Source organism: Carcharodon carcharias, chromosome 12 (genome assembly GCF_017639515.1).
Source record: "Carcharodon carcharias isolate sCarCar2 chromosome 12, sCarCar2.pri, whole genome shotgun sequence".
NCBI lineage: Eukaryota > Metazoa > Chordata > Chondrichthyes > Lamniformes > Lamnidae > Carcharodon > Carcharodon carcharias.
The window spans coordinates 40405803-40426085 of NC_054478.1; the positions used below are offsets into that span (position 1 = coordinate 40405803).

The 20283-nt window shown below is 40.0% G+C and overlaps 1 protein-coding gene across 14 annotated transcripts in view; it reads left to right on the plus strand.

Annotated features, from left to right (window-relative positions):
• gtdc1 (glycosyltransferase-like domain containing 1) overlaps positions 1-20283 on the plus strand; it is a 426961-nt gene that overhangs the window by 116593 nt on the left and 290085 nt on the right. For all 14 annotated transcript variants that reach the window (XR_005944629.1, XR_005944631.1, XR_005944632.1 and 11 more), the window contains one exon: positions 7318-7485. Coding sequence is in view for 10 of the 14 variants with exons in the window: in XM_041201712.1 (XP_041057646.1) it covers positions 7318-7485 (168 nt within the window). In the remaining 4 variants the exon portion in view is untranslated. The remainder of the gene's footprint in view (positions 1-7317; positions 7486-20283) is intronic.

Genomic DNA, 20283 nt, shown 5'->3' on the forward strand with positions numbered 1-20283 from the left:
AATGACTTGATTTCTGCACTCTGTGTTCTTTTCAGGACACTAATATGAAGCACAGGGTGTGGGCCACATGATTCCTGGATCCTCATTCATACAAAAATAATTTCATATTTTGGCATGTTTGATGCTGCCATTTCTGTTGCCTTAGATTTAGACCCAGGCTATAGAAATGATGAGGCAATGTTTAAGCACAAAGGTTACCCAGGCCCCCAAAATACTGTTGTCTTTTTAAGTGAGCAAGCATAAAGCCTTACTATTCTCAAAATAACCAAGTCTCTCTGATGATAACATACAAGAATGTATAAGCCCAAAGAATTTGTATTAAAATGGGAATGTTAAAACACTGCTCAACACTGCCCTAACTCTAAAGTTATCTGGGACCCTGGTCACTGAGGACAAGACTTTCATCTATTTTCAGCAGCTTTATTTATAATTTCATAAATAGTTAATGGTGAATTAAAGCTGCCTTTAATATTGGGAAATTAATAGCAGGTGTCAACTATTTCTGCCAAACACTGATTTACATCAAATATTACTGATTTTGTGTGTGAATGTTGCGAAATGACTGTCTGAAAAAGACATGGTAATCCCACCACCTACACAAAAATTTCCTCTCCATTCACTTGAAAAAAGCTGTCGGTAAGGATTCCCCAGAGGGGCCGATGGAGCCTCCAGGGACTTCCTCAGAGCAAAAGGCTCTCAGTGCAGCCATCAAAACAACGTCTGTTCTTTTTTTTTCAGTTTTTTTTTAAAGTAAGCTTGTATGCCTCAAATTGTCAGAAGGGATTTGTTGTATATCCAAAGGGGGCTAACAATGACAAAATTTACCACTTCCCCATCTCCTCCTGGCCTGTTAAAAGATGCCGACCTCTTGGAGATCATACCATTTATATATTTTTTAAAAATCATCCACAGTTTACAGCCAAATTGCTGAGTACACACTATTGGAACATTAATTCTTGTACTTCTGTCTCACATTGGCTGATGAATCTCTCAATTCCCCTTTTTAAAACATTTGTTCTAATTCAGCTGCAAGAAGCAGTCACAGTATGTGCAGTCTCTCTTTTTTGTGATACATGCAGTCTGTTTTCAGGTCAGGCTCACATCCTGAAGAAACAAGAGAATGCAGAAAGCTGGAGTTCAGCTGCAGTTCAGGAAACTGGCATCACAGACCTTTTCTGACTAGGTCCAGTTCTGATATGCAATTATTTTCAGAATTCCAGCTGGCTGCTCTATTATCAAAACATTGGTCAGCAATGCACAATTTGTCAGAATTCCATTAGGATGGGCAAAAATGCTGCCAAACATGCTTACAAGGAGAATAACTACACAGCAGAAACCTTTTAATATCAAATGTTCATCGCCATGACAGTATTTTACTAAATCATTGCCTATGGGATATTTAAAAGAGTGAATGTCACTATCTGTGCTTCTTTTTATAAGTCACTTAGCATGACTTGTTATTAACTTTAACATCATCTCCACTAAACATTATTTTCCTTTTGGGGTACCCAAGTCTTTTTTTGACTCCAGCATCACTCATCCTTTACCATCAACTTACACCAGATTTGAATGTAGCCTTGGTTTGGATTAATGCTGTAATAATGTTATAAATAATTTTCATTAACAACTTTGATAATTTTTTTTGAAGTAGCATCAGTACTGATACCATGAGATTTTGGAGGATTTACTGATTCTGATGTTATAAAGAGGCTAACGAAATACCTGTAGTGACAAAGTAACTAGTAAGGCTCTTCAGCCTCAGTTCAGTGGATTAAGGAAGCTCTGCCAAACTTAACTGTTCACCCAGAGCAGGAACCTGATGATATCATGAAGTTTATTAAACAAATTAATAGAAAGGCCAAAGTGAAAGAATGTTAAAACTAATAACAGTTTTGGTAAAGTGACTTTTAAAAATGTTCTGATCATGATAGGTTAATAAGGTAACAAAAAATGCAAACCAAACATGAGGATTTGTTTCTAGAGGTCTAGGAATGAAGAGTAGAGAAGCTATGTTAAACTTGTATCGAACCTTGGTTAGACCTGGTACTCCACAGTACCTGGAGTAGTATACAGATCTGAAAAGGCTAGAGAGGCAGTGGAGGGGGTGCATGAAAGATTTACAAAGATTATTCTAGAAATAGAAGGTTACGCCTATCAAAAAGGGATGAACAGTCTGGGTCTCTCTTCTCTTGGTGACTTAATAGAGGTCCTTTAAAATTATGAAAGGTTTTAATAGAATAGATACTGAGTGTTTCCAGTTGTAGGGAAGAGCAAAACTAGATGCCGTAAGCATAAGATAGTCACTAAGAAATATATTAGAGAATTCAGAAAAAAGCTTCCTTGCTCAGATAGTGGTGAGATTGTGGAACTCACTACCACAGGGAGTGGTTGAAGCGAATAGTATAGGTGCAATTAAGGGGAAGCTAGAGGAATATATGAGGGCGAAGGGAATAGAGGGTTATTCTGAAAAAAATTAGATGAGGCTAGGAACCAGGCTAGGGTGTAGCACATTGCCAGCATGGACTGCTTGGGCCAAATGATCTGATTTGGTGCTGTACATTCTAAACAGTTCATTCTTTTCAGTATTCCAGAGGTGATGATTTAGTAAAATACAGTCCTGACAATGAACATTGGATATTAAAAGGTTTTTGCTATGTAGTTTTTTTCCATTGTAAGCATGTTTGGCAGCATTTTTCTCCATCTTAATGGAATTCCGCTGTATTTATACTGTACAAGGCTAATGTGACCTAATGAGCAATGAGACCTTAAATATTTACTTTTTAATCCAGAGTATACAAAATAGTCCTGTATTATTTAAGACCAGATGTTGCAATCTGCTAAATACCCCTTTTGCCAATATACTTAGTTTTACTTAAGAAAGCAAAAAAAATTATGAAACATGAACCAAAATACAGTTAATATTGACAAAGTGTGGAGCAGAGGCCATAATGTTGGAATACTATCCCTAGATCATCATTCAACTACCTTTGAAATTCAGACTGAACTTTCAAAGTAGTTTCTTAATTAGTACTCTCCTGATTGGTAACTGATTTGGTATAAGCCTTTTTTTGTTCTTTTGAGAGCGTTTTTCTTCAATTTTTAAAGTCGACCTGTTCCTCAACCTCTGCCAGTGCAGCTTTGTGGCCAGTTGTTCAAGAATGAATGAGAACAGCCTGAGTTAATATGACCTAGTTTTTCCTCCACCACCGTTTCTTTCTATGGGGCAGGGGCTAACCTCCACTCTAGATTCCACTATGTTGACTTGTCAGAGATTGGAATTGAGGGAGGGAATCTGGATTTCACCATTATGGTGCACCCTGTTGATGCCTGAATGTGCTACTGCAGTCCACCAGAAAATTACTGAAGCCTATTTGAAAAGGAGTCAGTGAAACGTATTCAATTATTGTATTTCTGATTAAAAGTCAGATGTTAAATATTCGTGTATAAGAAGTTTGCGTTTATATTGAACTTTGACATACTAAAATGCCTCATGGACATTCGGGAGGTGGGGTGTAGGGATGAGGGCCAGACATCGGAGGGGGAGTGGGGGTGAGGGTCTGGTTGAACCTCAGGGTCGGGTGGAGGTTGGGGGTCAGGGGGTTGGAGGTCAGGTCTGGCCTGCTGGTGTGGGGGTTGGGGGGGGGGGGGGGCGGTGGGTGTGAGAGGAGGGTCGGAAGGGTCCAGTTGGGTCAGGAGGGTGAGGAATCCCGAGCAGGCGAGGGGAACCCCAGGGGGTGGGGGGTGTTGTGGGAGAGTCCCCTGTGGTGTCAGGGGTGTGGGGAGAGTCCACTGGAGAGTTGGGGGAGTGGGGGAGTCCTGTGGAGAGATCGGTCTGGGTCTTAACAATAGTTGCCCAGAATTAGAAGAGGTTTTAATTCTTCTAACTTTTTCTGAATAACTATTGGTGTAACCCTGTTGGAACCATCCGAAGTTTGCCTTTTAAATCACACTTTTGGATGGTCCATATTGCAGGGCAATTGCCCAGAGGAAGTTTGCACTTACCTGTGAAGTTCTGAGAGGGATTCTTCAGTGCATCTTTTGGGTACCCCTACAATCCGACCTGGGGAGCTCAGAGCTTACGGCCCAATAGTTTCTTAAGCCAATAGTTTCTGTCTTCCCAAAGTCTAACTGGAGGAAATTTTGGCTTATCCAGGATTGACTGTTGCACAAGAAATTTGACAACACAGGCAGTGGAGGCTTCAAAAGAGGTGATGGGGAGGATATTTTCAACGTAGATGTAGAATTTGTCATATTTTCAGCAAAAATAGCAACTTGGATTTGCATAGCACATTTAACATAGTAAAGCTGCCAAATTGCTTCACTACCATTATCAAGCAAAATTTAACACTTAAGGGGATGTTAGAACAGACAACCTAAAGCTTGGTCAAAGTGGTAGGTATTAAGGAGCATTTTAAAAGCAGAAAGGAGAGGAGGAGAGATTTAGGGATGGAATTCCAGAGTTTAGGGCCTGGGCAGTGGTGGTGACGTAATTGAAATGTCAGATGGTACATCTGGGACCAGCATGTAAATGAGAAGCAGGAGGCCGAGAATAGACCCTTTGTACTCCACAGGTAACTGTGCAGGGATGGAAAAAGGAGGCCATTGCAAGAGATCATCTGGTGATGATTGGATAGGCAAGAGTAGAACCAGCTGAGGGCAGTCCCACTCAGCTAGGCCGCAAATTAAGGGTGTTGGAAGAAGATGGTGCGATCAATGGTGGCAAAGTTTATAGAAAGAGCGAGAAGGATAAAGAAGGACAGTGCACCATGGTTACAGTGACATAGGATGTCATTTGTGACGTTGATTAGGACTTTTTGAGTTCTGAGGTGGGTGAAAACCTCACTGGAGAGGTTCAAGCATGGAGCTGTGGGAATGATGGGCATGGATTGGAAGGCAACATCACATTCACAGCCTTTGGCGAGGAAATGGAATTGGGAGGTCAGAGTGGCCTTGGATAGGATTTTTGAGATGGGAGTTGATGATGGCAGAGGAGAAAGAGTACAGTGTCTGATGAGCGGGAACTATTCACAGTATCAGTTAACATTAATGAGAATTATTTATTTATTCTTTCATGGGATGTGGGTGTCACTGGCACGACCAACATTTGTTGTCCATCCCTAATTGCCCTTGTGCTGAGTGGCTTGTGCCATCTCGGAAGGCAGTTAAGAGTCAACCACATTATCTGGACCTTGCGTCACATGTAGACCAGACCAGGTAATGATGGCAGATTTCCTTCCCTAAAGGACATTAGTGAACCAGATGTGTTTTATGACAATCAATGATAGTTTCACAGTCAACATCACTGAAACTGGCTTTCAATTCCAGATTTTATTAATTGCATTTTAAATTCCACCAGATGCTGTGGTGGGATTTGAACCTATGTCCTCAGGGCATTAACTTGGGCCTTTGGATTGCTAGTCCGGTAACATTACCTCGACATCACTACCTCCCCTGAAATAGAGTTAACAGAACAGGGGGTTGTCTTGTGAACAAGATGAGTGGACACAAGATGAGGTAAGAAAGAAACACAAGTTCAGGCCTGTGGCAGGAGGAACCTGAAGAGGAGGTTTGGCTAGGTGATAAAAAGGAAGGAATAGGCAGCAGAGGGTAAGGGTAATTGAGGATAATGAGATTAGTCCCGAGTGAATGTGCTTGCCAGGGAGGTTGGCTGGGCAGTTGGGGTTGCTGCTTGTGAAGGGCCACAATGTATGTCTTGATGTGCCCTTTGGAGAATGTCCAGCAAGGCACAGAGAATAGCTTTGGATAATAGAGATAATAGATAACAGGGGATAATACATCTGGGGCGAGCATGTAAATGAGAAGTAGAAGACTGAGAATAGGTCTTTTGGTACTCCAGAGGTAACTGCGCAAGGATGGAAAAAGGAGGCCATTGCAAGAGGTCACCTCACGATGATTGGATAAGCAAGAGTAGAACCAGATAAGGGCAGTTCCCCTCAGCTTGTATTTGAAATCTGAAATGGCAGCAGGAAGGTAGTGATGTTATGGTTGTGATGGTGAGAGGAGCAAAGTATCCAAAGGGGAGACATGATAGGTGAGAAGCCTGGATGGCAGGAAGGGGAAAAATTGGGAGAGAAGAAGCCATGAAGTACCAAGAAGGAAAAAAGGGAGTTAGAAGTAATGGCCCCAGGTCTGGAACAAGATCCAGAGTACATGCAAATAGACACATGGACTTCAGGTAACATAGGCATGACAGAGATCAGAAGATTCATGTTGTGATTATAAATGGAGAATCAAAAATTGTTACACTTGGTACCTTAATGTTGCAATAAAGTGTTACAATATCTAATTAAGCAGCTGTTAACCCCACAGGTACAAAACTTCACTAAATAGACAAGGCACATAAATTGTCCTTTTTATGGGTTAATCCATCTTTGAGGTTCATTGAATAAGCATAGGTAATGCCTTGCCTTTCCTGACTCTGATGGCTTTATGATGCAAGTTCCATATGTTTTAGAATTGTTTAAGGATGTTTAGTTAGGTTTGTAATATTGTTATGGACAACAGTTATGGCAATAGTGTCTAAGTACACAGTGAAAATGTTGAAAACAGAGTTGTGAGAATTTGGTGATATACTGCTTCTCCCATATTGCTGCTAAGGACATAGCCAATATGTAAAATTTCTTTTCAACACTCACATTTCTTCGTAGTCATTTTAGTATCTGTGCTGAAAGCGTCTTAATTTTTTTAAAATGAGAGAATCCTATATTTATTATTTTTCATGATTAACTGTTGGTATTTCCAGAGGTTGAAGATTAATTGACTCCAGTTAACTTTCAAAATCACTATGGCCAAATGAATTTCTAGGGGTGCACTGAAATCATTAGTCAGCAGTTTGTAGTACGGTTTGCCAAAAGAAACATTTATTGGATATCCATTTCACTCATTAAAAATAATATTGTGGTCATCCAACAGCAAGATCCTACAAGAAATGCGAAATTTTAATGAGTCCAGCAATCCAAGTATTCCCCATTCAATCTTATCTTTGTTCCACTTATCCTTCAGATATCGCTTTTCTTGCCTCTTTCAATAAAATCCATCTCGTCTCCCTTTTTTATGCTTCAGCTTACAGTAACAGAGCTCAAAAGACCAATGTGATGCCAACTCTTTTTAGTTGGAGTTCATAGCAGTTGCCTTAAAAGATCAAAACTTTCAGTGCAGCTACATGGTATTAATACTCAGCTTCTGATGTGTCCCTGTAGGGGTTTTTTTTTCTCTGCTTGGGTTGGGGGAAGGGAGTGATGGATATCCTATGGAACATGCTCAATATTTGCAAACACTGCTGTCCTTGTTTTATAGGGTCCTATTCACAAGCTCAGTCCTTAACCTGGCTGAACTGGTTGCCCTTCGACCTGACCTTGCCAAATTGAAAAAGGTCCTATACTTTCATGAGAACCAGTTGGTATATCCTGTCCGGAAAAGCCAGGAAAGAGACTTCCAGTTTGGATACAACCAAGTGATTTCATGGTAAGTGAGCTTGCATGTTGTCATTTTTGTTGATGTTACTCGTTAACGTTTCCCCTAAAGAGATGGCTTCCAAACCTGTTGACAACTTGCAATATGTAATAGTGCACTTTGCATTAGCAGGGGTGCTGGTAGCTCAGTCTCAAAGTAAGTCTATTCCAGTAAAGCTATTTAAATTCTAATTCTGGAATAAATCTTTATAAAAAAACAGTATGATTGCTATGGTGCTTTCCTTGCCTGAGTATTATTATGCAATTCAAAATGGGGTGTGTGCATATAAAAATATACTAATAACACACAAGGTTCACAGGTAAGTCAAACTGCATTTGTGCAAAAACTACGAGAAGTAAAGTTGCCCCTTTATACTCTGTTCTATTAATGTTATAAGTCTTAAGTCATAGAATAGATTATTTATTATGTTTACTTTGGTTATAGAATTTACCCATTCTCCCTGTAGTGCAAAATTATTGGTTAAAACTGGCAAATGCTTTACCAGTTCAGTTGATTTGCTGAATGGAACAGGTTTTGGAAAAAAGCTATTATCTGAAAATCAACTAAATATTATTTTGTGTGAGACAGACAAAATATAATTATAATAAAACACTATGATCTGAGCATTTACATAGTTTACTTTAGCCTATTTCATCTGTATAGTCTGAATCTTGGCAAAATTTAACTTTGGGTTAATTGCCGGTCATGTTAAATGGATTCAAGAATTTCAATGGAAACATTGTCGGAGAAAGATTTTTATATGTCCCAAGCAGCTATAGTACAAGGTCCTTAACCAGAGGGATTTAACTTCATTGTCGTTCAGTAATGAAATGCTCTGCCCTGAAAGTATTAACTTGAATAGGTAAGACTTGGCTAAGTAGCTTAGGTTGTGGAATTTTGTGCATCTACAGAGCACCTTTAATAGAGAAAGACATCTCAAGGTGATGGTGGTGGAGTAAGGGAACATAGGAATACGAATAGGCCATTAAGCTCCTTGAGTCTGTTCCATCTCATTTGATGAGATCATCGCTGACCCATCTTCTAACTCTATCCATCTCCCTTGGCTAGCAAAAACCTATTGATTTTAGATTTAAAATTATTGAGCAGGCATCTATGCTTTTTTTGGGAGGGAGCTCCACATTTCTACCATCCTTGGCACAAATAAGTGCTTCCTAACTTCTCTCCTGAATGACCTGGCTGTGATTTTAAGGTCATGTCCTTTTGTCCAAGACTTCCTTTCCAATAAAAAAAGTTTCTTCCTATCAATTCCTTTCAAATTCCTAAAAACCTCAACTCTGGGGAATACAAGCTAGTTTATTAATCTCTCCTCATGATTGAAACCTAGGAGTCAGGGTAACACTCAATAAATATATGGGACAAAGGTCTAAGTGGAATAGTTAGAAGAGGTTACTGAAAGTCAGTTAAAAGTCCTGAGAAGGATTTTAACGGTAGAAGGAATAATGATGAGGTGGATCTGCTTTTTTTGTTTTATTCTTTCATGGGATGTGGGCATTGCTGGCAAGACCAGCATTTGTTGCCCATCCATAATTGCCCTTGAACTGAGTGACTTGTTAGACTATTTCAGAGGGCAGGTAAGGGTCAACCACATTGCTGTGGGTTTGTAGTCACATGGAGACCAAACCAGATAAGGATTCCAGATTTCTTTCCCTAAAGGGCATTAGTGAATCAGATGGATTTTTACAAAAATCAGTGATAGTTGTCATGGTCATCATTGCTGAGACTAGCTTTATATTCCAGATTTAATAATTGAATTCAAATTCTATCAGCTCCCATGTGGGATTCAAATCCAAATCCTCAGAGCATTAGCCTGAGCCTCTGATTACTAGTTGAGGACATTACCACTATGCCACCATCTCCCCTGTTTAAGGAGGGATATCAAGGAAGAAAGCACAAGATAAACCAGGGTTGGCCAGAGCAGATGGGTTGAGGGAAGTGGGGAAGGGGTGGATGAGTACAAAAGGCAAAGTTGTGGACTGATATGAGTCGGAGAGGAAATAAGGCTGGAGGAAGTTGCAGAGAGAGGGTGGGGTGAGGCTCTGAGTTATGGATGAATAACAGTTATGACAGGATATGAGCAAATTGATGTAGGGTAAATAAGATTAGAGAGATGAATGCCTGGCTCAAAGACTGGTGTGGGATAAATTGGTTTCAATTCATGGGGTACTGGGGAAAATGGGAGTTGTACTGTTGGGATGCACTTCACCTGAATCGTGCTGAGCCCAGTGTTGTAGCGAGTCATATAACTAGGGCAGTACATAGGGCTTTAAACTAAATTGTGGGGGAAAGGGATCATGTGAGAGGAAATGTAATAAATCAAAGGGTAACAATGAGGTACTAGAACAAGGTAGTGATTTGGGTAAAGATAACCATTGTGTGGCAGGAAGGGACAGAGAGTATAAACTTAAAAGTGCACCAGCAGGTAAGGCCAGAGATTGCAAAAATGGTTAAAAAAAAGGCAGAGCTAAAGGAGCATCTGAACGTGCTCAGCATTCATAATAAAATAGATAAATTGTTAAAACAGATAGATATAAATATGTAGCCATTATAGAGACATGGTTGCAGGGTGACCAAGGCTGGGCCCTGAATATTGAAGGTTATTTGACGTTTCAAAAAGATAGGAAGATAGGAAAAGAGGGTGGGATAGCTCTGTTAATTAGGGATGTCATTAGTACAGTGGTGAGAGATAACCTTAGCTCAAAAGAGTCAAGATGCAGAATCAGTTTGGGTAGAGGTAAGAAATAGGAAAAGTGTAAGAGGTTACTTGTGGGAGTAGTTTATAGGCCCTCTAATAGTAGTTACACTGTGGACAGAGTATACAGGAAGAAATAAATGAGACTTGTAAGAAATATACCGCAATAATCATGGGTGACTTTAATGTACATGTAGATTGGACAAATCAGATTGGTAAAGGTAGCTGGGAAAATGAGTTCATAGAGTGTACATGGGGCAATTTCTTGGAACAGTACATTCTAGAGTCAACCATGGGGGAGGCTATTCTAGACCTGGTAATGAGCAATGAGACCGGGCTAGTCAATAACCTCATGGTAAAGGAACCTTTAGGTGATAGCGATCAAAACATGATGGAATTTCATGTTCAGTTTGAAGGGGAAAAGTGTGGGTCTCAAACTAGTGCTTTAAACCTGAATAAAAGTAATTGTAAGGGAATGCAAACAGAGTTAGCTAAAGTGAATTGGGGAAACTCAGTTAAAGGTAGGACAGTGGAGGTGCAGTGGCAGGCTTTTAAGGAGATATTTAATAACACTCAGCAAAGATTTATCCCAGTGAGAAAGAAAGATGGTTTGAGAAGGAAGCATCATCCATGGCTAAATAAGGAAGTTAAAGATAGTATCAAATTGAAAGAAACACTACAAATCTGCAAAGATTAGTGGTCGGTCAGAAGATTGTTCAGATTTTAAGAACCAGCAAAGATGACTAAAACAAAATAAAGGGCGAGAAAATTGAGTATGAGAGAAAGCTAGCTAGTAATATGAAAACAGATAGTAAGAGTTTTTACAATTATTTAAATCGGAAAAGAGCAATGAAAGCTAGTCTGGGTCCTCTAAGTAGTGAGTCTGGGGAATTGCTAATGGAAAACAAGGAATTAGCAGAGGCAATGAACAGTTATTTTGTTTCTGTATTCACTGTAGAAGACTTGGAAAACTTCCCAAACTTACTTGAAAATCAAAAGGTGAATGGGAGGGAGGAACTTAAAACAATCACCATCACTAGGGAAAAGCTGCTCGGTAAAGTGTTTGACCTAAAGTCTGACAAGTCCCCAGGACCAGATGGCCTGAATCCTGGGGCAGGAAAGCGGCTGCAGAGATAGTAAGTGCATTGATTGTAATCTTCCAAAATTCTTTAGATTCTTGAAGGGCCCTAGTAGATCGGAAATTGTTAATTTAACAGCTTTATTCAAGAAAGGAGGGAGACAGAAAGCAAGAAACTACAGGCAGTTAGCCTAACACCTGTCATAAGGAAATTGCTAGAATCCATTACTAAGAAGGTTAAAGCAGAATACTGAGAAAATCAGAATGTGATCAGGCAGATCATGGCTATGTGAAAAGGAAATCGTGTTTAATGAATTTATTAGAGCTTTTTGAGGAAGTAACAAGCAAGGTAGATAAAAGGGAACCTGTAGGGGTGGTGTACTCGGATTTCCAAAAGGCATTTGATAAGGTGCCACATCAAAGGTTACTGCGTGAGACAAGAGAACATGGTGTAGTGGGTAACATATTAGCTTGGATAAAAGATTGGTTAGCTAACAGGAAGCAGAGAGCAGGGGTGAATGGGTCTTTTTCAGGTTGGCAAATTATAGCTAATAGAATGCCACAGGAATCAGTGGTGGGTCCTCAACTATTTACAACCTAGATCAATGATTTGGATGAAGGGACCAAATTTATGGTAGCTAAATTTACCAATGACATCAAGATAGTTAGGAAAGTAAGTTGTCAAATGGAGGTAGAGAGTCTGCAAAGGGATATAGACAGGTTAAGTGGGTCAGTAAAAAATTGGCAGATGGAGTCTACTGTGGAAAATGTAAACTTGTTCATTTTGGCAGGAAGAATAGAAAAGCATTATAATATTTAAATTGAAAGAGATTGCAGAACTTAACAGTACAGAGGGATCTGGATGTCCTGTTAAATGAATCACAAAATGTTTGTATGCAGGTACAGCAAGTGATTAGGAAGGCAAATGGAATATTTATGTTTATTGCAAGGGGAATAGAATATAAAAGTAGGGATGTTTTACTTTAGCTGTATAGGACAGTAGTGAAACCACATCTGGAATACTGTGTGCAGTTTTGATCTCCTTATTTGAAAAGAAATATAATTGTGTTAGAAGCAGTACAGAGAAGGTTCACTTGACTCATTTCTGTGATGAAGGGCTTATTCTAAGAAGAAAGTTTGAACTGGTTGGTAAACCCTTTGGAGTTTAGAAGATTGAGAAGCGATCTTATTAAAACATATAAGATCCTGAGGGGTCCTGATTGGGTAAATACTGGGTGGATGTTTCCTCTTGTGGGAAATACTAGAACTAGGGTACAAGAATAAGAGGTCTCCCTTTTACGATTGAAATGAGAGGGAAAAAAAATTCTCTCAGAGGGTCGCTAGTATGTGGAATTCTCTTCCTTAGAAAGCAGTGGAGGCTGGGCCATTGAATTTATTTAGGCAGAGTTAGACAGATTTTTGATTGACATGGGATTTGAGGGTTATGGGGTCAAATAGGAAAGTGGAGTTGAGACCATAACTAGATCAGCCATAATCTTATTGAATGGTGGAGCAAGCTCGAAGGGCTGAATGGCTTACTCCTGCTCTTAAGGCCAATGTTCCTATGTAAACTTACCAAGATCAAGTTTATGCTCCTCAAACTTTTGCTTGAATTGTAGGCTGAGAAAAATAATCCCCATAAAGAATAAAATACATCCTTTGGTAAAGGAAGGGAAACAGTCAGTGTAATTATGGAGGAGCTGCAACAGGAGAAAAGGTAAATCAGAAAAGTAAGGGAAAACAGTCTGATTTCACTCATGATCTAACTCTGAAGTAGCTTATATTTTCATTTCACTGGAACTGGAAGGAAAGTCACCTCAGGCTAGAGTGAAATCTCTTAGGTTTGATCCTATGGTCACTCCAAGGACAAGGTAGAGTCTGGGAAATGGCTCAATAAAGAGAAAGCAGAGAGAAAGGATTAACAAATATATGCATATAGTGGTGAAGCCTGTTGAAAACCAGTTTTACAGCTTAATTCTCAGAAGCGGGAACTTATTTTCAAACATTAATTGAAACGGTTTTACAGAAATTATGTGAGTATTCTTTCTTTGTATTTGAAGAATCTTCACTTTCTTTTTCTCTCTCTCAATGTTCCAGCGCACTTCCACCCCCCACCACCCCCCCGCCCCCCCACCCGCCGCCCCAACCACCTCCAATTCCCTCCATCCCTTGATCAACTCAAGTAGATATTTTTCTGGAGTCATTCTGTATTCCTTGCACAATCATTTGAAGCTTTCGTTTTTGCACCCTGCAAAGCTGATAACATTGTAACTGCTCTGGTATATGGGTCGTACTTCCTCGCTGCGTGGATTAAGTCAGAAAACTGAATGTGTTCATTGTTTTGTATCGTGTCTCTGCTACTTTGAGTTTGTTTGTGGAGGGATTATGGGTGCAGCTGCCACTTTATGTTAAACCTCCACAGCAGGGCAGTTGCACAGTGTGATAAATGCTGGCTCATCTCTGTACTTTCTCAGGTTCAGCACAGCAAAAACATTTCTGCCTAACAACCCATTTCCGACCGAAACCCTGGATTTTGCAAACCTCTGCGTTTGTGGTAATTTACCTGCACCACCCCTCTGTGATCACCTTTGATAACCTCAGTTTTGTTTTTAGCATATATTCAATCTGTAAAAAAAAAACACCCTTTCTCTTTGGCCCTAATCCCAGTCCATTTAGTATCATGTTTGGAATGTTAGAAATTACATCCCAACCTACTTTTCACTGTTTATCCCTACAGTTTCTCCACTTCTGTCATTCAGTCTTACTTTTTAGCCTATTTTTTTCACAAGTTATTTTGGTTATTTGAAGTTCTTTTCAATTTGTTTATCTTTTAGCTACTATGGTAATGATGGGAACTGTTTAACATATACATTCTTTTCAAATATTTTGACATCACAGCAGCTGGTTTGACCAGTGCAGTGTGTAATCCATTGACAGGTGCTATTTTTTGCATGTTTAATATTCACTGCTGGCTCAATGCAAATTATTCCTTTCTTTGCTTTTCTTTTCATCTCTCCTTGCCTGTCCTGAAGGTGCTGACTCATGCTGGGATACGGTGCTTTGGGAACTGGCTACTTTCCAGTGCTTTGCCTAAGTGACTATCCTTCAAGTGCAAGTTTAGACTATGTCAACAGGCTGCTTGACAATGGGGGCATCACAACCCAAGCCAGTCCTCTCCTTGCAAAGCATTTATGCAGGAGGAAATTACAGCAGATGTCACTGAATAGGAATCAGGAGCTGGAACACTGATTGTATCTCTCCTTCCTCTCTAGCCCAATTGATACTCAGGCCATTGTAGCGCCATTAAAACAATCCTTGATCAAGTAAGCTCACTCAACTCAAAACCACCATCAAATCAGAAACATTAGTGGTTACTAGTTGTGTTTATTGTGTAGTTTAGATTTTGACTTGGTTGTTGGACTAGAAAGTAGAGATTATATTGTACCATGTCTATTCTTCAAATTTTAAAACCTAACAAGTTTTGGGCACACTCATCCTCAGATACCACATGGAGGTAGAAGATGGCCTGGAAACCATACAAAATAAACTCTATGCTTGCTTTTAGTTTCCAAACTTGTTTGTGGTGAGTCCACAACACATCTGACACCTGACACAATAGACCAATTTCACTATTCACAACTGGTTAGCCCTTTAAAAACTCTTCCCACATTGTTAGGTAAAACAGATGTAATTCCCTCTTTGAAGTGTGGAAGTTATCCACCTACTTCTGTTCTCTGGAATACCCATTACTATTTTCAGCATTGATATTTCAAACAAATGAAATTAGAGCCTTAAACTTCAACACTGAACTTCTGGGTGAAGGTACAGCATCAAGCCAAACACACCAATTCCTGCAAAAACTCAGCAGGTCTGGCAGCATCTGCAGAGAGGAACACAGTTAACGTTTCGAGTCCATATGACTCTTCAACAGAACTAAGTAAAAAAATTTATTTTTATTTTTGTTTTGGATTTTCAGCATCCGCATTTTTTTGCTTTTATTTTTGATTACATCAATTCCTGCTCTGTGCTGAATTTATTTGGCTTCGGTTTCAATAAACATATTGGGTACTTCAGTTGATCCCTCTGCCTCAAGATTCATCCTCCTGAATGCTGTTTAATGACCCTGCTGGAAAGTATGCGTATATGTGGCTGGCAAATGACAAGATTAAGCACAACTCTAAACTATTTCTTGAGGTGCAGGTTAAATTTAGTGGCAGGAATTTATCAAGCAAGATATCATAAAGCGTTTTATGGTTAGTGTACATGCTAATTCCTTGTTTAATAGTACCATAGAGGTATTAATGTTTACAGTACAGAAGGAGGCCATTTAGCCCACCATTTCTGTGCAGATCTTTGCCAGTGCAATCCAAATCTCACTGCTCCAATCTTTACCTAAAGCCCTGTATCCACCTCAAGCCTAGAGAAAAATATTCCAGGTTTTACCAACCTCTGCATGAAGAAATGTTTCCTGATTTCTCTCCTCATTCACTGAGTAACTATTTTAAATTGATGGTGACTTATCATTGACTCCCAGAGGAAATAGCCTTTTTTGAAGATCAAGCAATAAGGTAGCAGTATAGCAAAATGCAAAAGGACTTGCAGTGACAATGAAGGGTGGAATATTTGTACCTGGAAGAAAGAGCATCCAACGTTAATGAGGTGGCTGGCCTTAACGGTGACTCTTGCTTCATTTTTTTTCCTGACAATATTAGGGAAATGCTCATTCTTTATAGGGCCAACTAGGCCTTGAGCCCTGTGCTCATGCCTACTCAGATCATAGTCTATGTGAAGGGACTGCGAGCAAACAGGTTGGTTGGTGGTATGCACCTTTATCTTTCAAGTATTGTACACTGTTCCTTGAGCTAAAGACTAGTTTGCTGTGTTTGGGAAGTGTATGACCTATATAAATGACCAGAATGAGAAAATACATACAGATCAATAAAATATCGGTAGATTCAGATCAGACCAGATTGAGTGCAAGGGACCCATGAGGCCAGTTTGCATTTCCTCGGGATTTCTGGGGTTTCCCTGAAGTGAAGGGGGTCTGAGGTCTGCAAGCGTTTTGTTCAATCTTGAGCAAGGGAAAATACTGTGGATGCTGGAAATCTGAAACAAAAACAAAAAATGCTGGAAAACTCATTAGGTCTGACAGCATCTGTAGAGAGAAATACAGAGGTAACATTTCGAGTCTGTATGATTCTTCAGAAGAAGAGTCAGATGGACTCAAAAAGTTACCTCTGTCTTTCTCTCCACAGGCGCTGTCAGACCTGCTGAGTTTTTCCAGCAATTTTTGTTTTTGAAACATGAAGCAAATAAGGTAGGTGTGCTGCCACTGCCTAGCACTCAGCTATAGAAAGGGAGGAATTGACCTGTAAATCTCATTTAGCGTACAATCAATACACTTAGAGCAAAATTAGAAGCACAGGAAACCAACAATTTTTTTTCTAAAAGTTGATGTTTACATAGAGTCCACAGAACCATGTCATTTGGGTTGATCTGTACCAGTGCTCAAGTCTACCATGATGACCTTTTCCTTATCCTGCATCCACATCCTCTTATTCCCTTCTCCTGTATGTATGCTAGTTTTCTACTTTTATTAAGGAAGAATTGTTGAATAAGCATTGAAATGGCCTATGGGTCAAGGGTTTGAAAAATAGTATCTTTTACATGCATTTTAGAGAAACCCTAGTTGAGACTGCTTGGCAAACTAAGTTTGCATATTTTCAGGATTCAATTATATTATATAACAAAGGAACTTTGAACTCTAGCTCCCCATACCAGAACATCTGTCAAGTTGCAATATATCTGCTGAAGTCAAGTTGCAATATATCCTGACCAACTGTGATTAAAAAGGAATTAAAGTTAAAAGAGGGGACAGTTCACAGGAAGCCCATATGAAAATCTTTCTTCCATCTTTTCTGTTTTTCCCTGTGCTTTTCATTGTTACCGTCCAGCTTCTTACATCCAGATCAGTGTGAGCTCTGTGGACATTGAATGAAGCTACACTGTGCTCACAGTGCGCTGTGGGAACAAGGAGAGCCCAAATTGAAAAATCACAAGGGAGTGATGGGGCAAGGAGAGTGTCATTATCAAGTATGTCTGTTTAAAAATAACAACATTACAAAGAATTAACATTAACACAGAGGTTCCCCATGGCTAAGTTATTTTTCTCATTCCCTTTTTTTTTCTTCATATCATTGACCTGCTTCACTCATTTTTTAACCAATCCTCAATTTAGCTGATGATTCCACTCTAAATTTATTAATTTCCTTCAGTCCTCAGGGCAGATATTCTACATTCTCACAATGTAATGTCTGAATTACTGCAACTTGATCCTTTCCATGCCTTCAGTGGGCAGTGAAAATCCTGTTGCTCCTATTTTTTTTTAAATTTGCATTTTTTCCCATGTCTCTTGAAATTCTAGCCACTAGCTTCCTCCTCTTACCTTAACAACTACACTCTAATAATCTTTTATCATTGTATCAATAGTACACGTGCTGCCCTTATAAATTACAACATCTTCTCATCCATTGCTGAAGCTGTCTTAGTGGGATGAGATGGAATTATTTTCCCTCAATGCCTCTTAATGCTCTATAAAGTCCCAAGTCTGGTAAGCTACTTTTGTATTTGGGGAAGCATGCCTAACATCCTTTTAGCACTATTAGACATAATACTAAAAATATCTAGGCCTGGATTTTGGCAGAGTTATGGAATCTCCACAGAGTTGTGGAGACCTTTCAAAATGGCAGGTGGCACCTGGATGTGGAAGACTCGCCCCCATTTCCGACCGACCCATTTTCACTCTGCAGGGCCAGTCGAATTCAGTACTGAGTTCAAACAGACCTCATTTTCGCTGTAGCAAGGGCCTTAACCCGTGGTGTGGGAGTCACAAATTTTTAGAGTAGAGATAAATATTTTGAAGGGCAGATAAGATCTGTAGAGCTGTCATAATGTGAGGTTATTTAAATTCCCATCTCTTTAAAAATTAAAAAAATCAGGCTGCCTCTGTTAGCAAGAGTTAGGAAAAACATTATTCTAGCAGTTATAATTGCTTTGTGTTGACATTTCCCCAAGGGCTATCACTATGTCATTATGACTGCTTGGCTGCTTTCCACAAGCTATAATTATCTCAGCAGGGTGTCCTAAATTCACAATTTGATTGAGAGCTCAAAGAGATTATTAAAGGATTAGCTGTTTTTTATGTTCCAAAAAGAAGTTAGGTTTTTTTTATAAGGGATTAAGCACTTGTGGAGATGTAAATTTTTGAATGGGTTTTCTTAAATGGATGTGTTTTGTAAATATAGTGAAGGCTATAATAGACATTTAGACCTCTATTGTATTTCATCTCAACATGGCTCCTGAGATCTGCCCTTGGTGGATACTGAGTGAGTTGGCATGGAGGGTGGAAGGGCCAAGGGTAGTGGGTGGGTTGGCATTAAGTTTACATGGGATTATAAGGGGCCATGGGTGCATGAGGGGCATGAGTTGGCATTAAGTTGGCATGGGATGGGAGGCCGTGATGGGATGTGAGAAGTGAGGGCTTGGGGGGCCTAAAATTTAACAAAATAACTGGGACAAAGTCACAGAGAACCGAGGCGAGCCTTTTAAAAAGCCTACCTTGGCATTCAGCAGGCCCTGCCGCCGTGTCCGATCTGCACCTCCCCCACCCTGGAAGGAAGATGGGGGAATTTGGGGGAATTTCTCTCTGGGCGGATGCAGCGAGTGAGGAAATTTCCTGACTTATGCTACCCGTCTCAGGAGTGAAAATTAGGCCCTAAGTCACCTGACATGCAATCCCTCTTACTTGAAACTTGATCTTTGTTTTACAAATACAATACTCAGCCGAATCTGGCCTTTTCCTCCTCCTGTATAGATATGAGGTAGGCTTCCACTTTTGGACACACTGGATTACATTTTCTTCCTGCTGGGTTATTTGTAAGGTACCTGAGTAATTCCAGGTGTAGGCTTTGAAGGAAATTCAAGCACAGGCTTGTCTCTTGACTAAACCTTTTTGACCATCAGAGAACATTGAGTTTGCATCTACAGGAGGCACAGGCTTATTAACAAAGTGCAGAGCTCTTTCTCCCTGTGTATAGTCACAGTTTTAAAGTGTATTGCACCATCCTAATCTGATTTAACTATTTCTTACAGCCTCAAAAGTGTGAATGTTCTTCCCACCTTCAGTCTTCCTTATATAATCTTCATGCTTTGAGAACCCAATATAGGATTCACTCCACGTGATATCAAGAAACGGCTGAAAGCACTTAATAGTGCAAAGACAATGGACCCTGACAATATTCCAGCAATAATACGGAAGACTTGTTCTCCAGAACTTGCCGTGCCCCTAGCCAAGCTGTTCCAGTACAGTGACAACACTGGCATCTAACCGGCAATGTGGAAAATTTCCCAGGTTTGTCCTGCGCACAGAAATCAGGACAAATCCAGCCCAGCCAATTTCTGCACCATCAATGTACTCTCAAGCATCAGTAAAGTGATGGAAGGAGTCATCAACAGTGCTATCAGGTGGCACTTGCTTAGCAATAATCTGCTCGCTAATGCACAGTTTGTGTTCTGCCAGGGCCACTTAGCTTTGGTTCAAACATGGACAAAAGAGTTGAACTCCAGAGGTGAGGTGAGAGTGACTGCCTTTGACATCAAGGCCACATTTGACCGAGTATGGCATCAAAGGAAAATGGGCTGTGATTGTTGGAAGTCAGTCATGTCAGCTCCAGTATATCACTGCAGGAGTTCCTCAGGATAGTGTGCTAGGCCCAGCCCTCTTCAGCTGCTTCATCAATTGCCTTCCTTCCATCATAAGGTCAGAAGTGGGGATATTTGCTGATGATTACACAATGTTCAGCAACATTCATGACTCCCCAGATACTGAAGCAGTCCATATCCAAATGCAGCAAGACCTGGACAATATCCAGGCCTGGGCTGACGAGCGGCAAGTAACATTCGCGCCACACAAGTGCCAGGTAATGACCATCTCCAACAAGACAGAATCTAGCCATCACCCCTT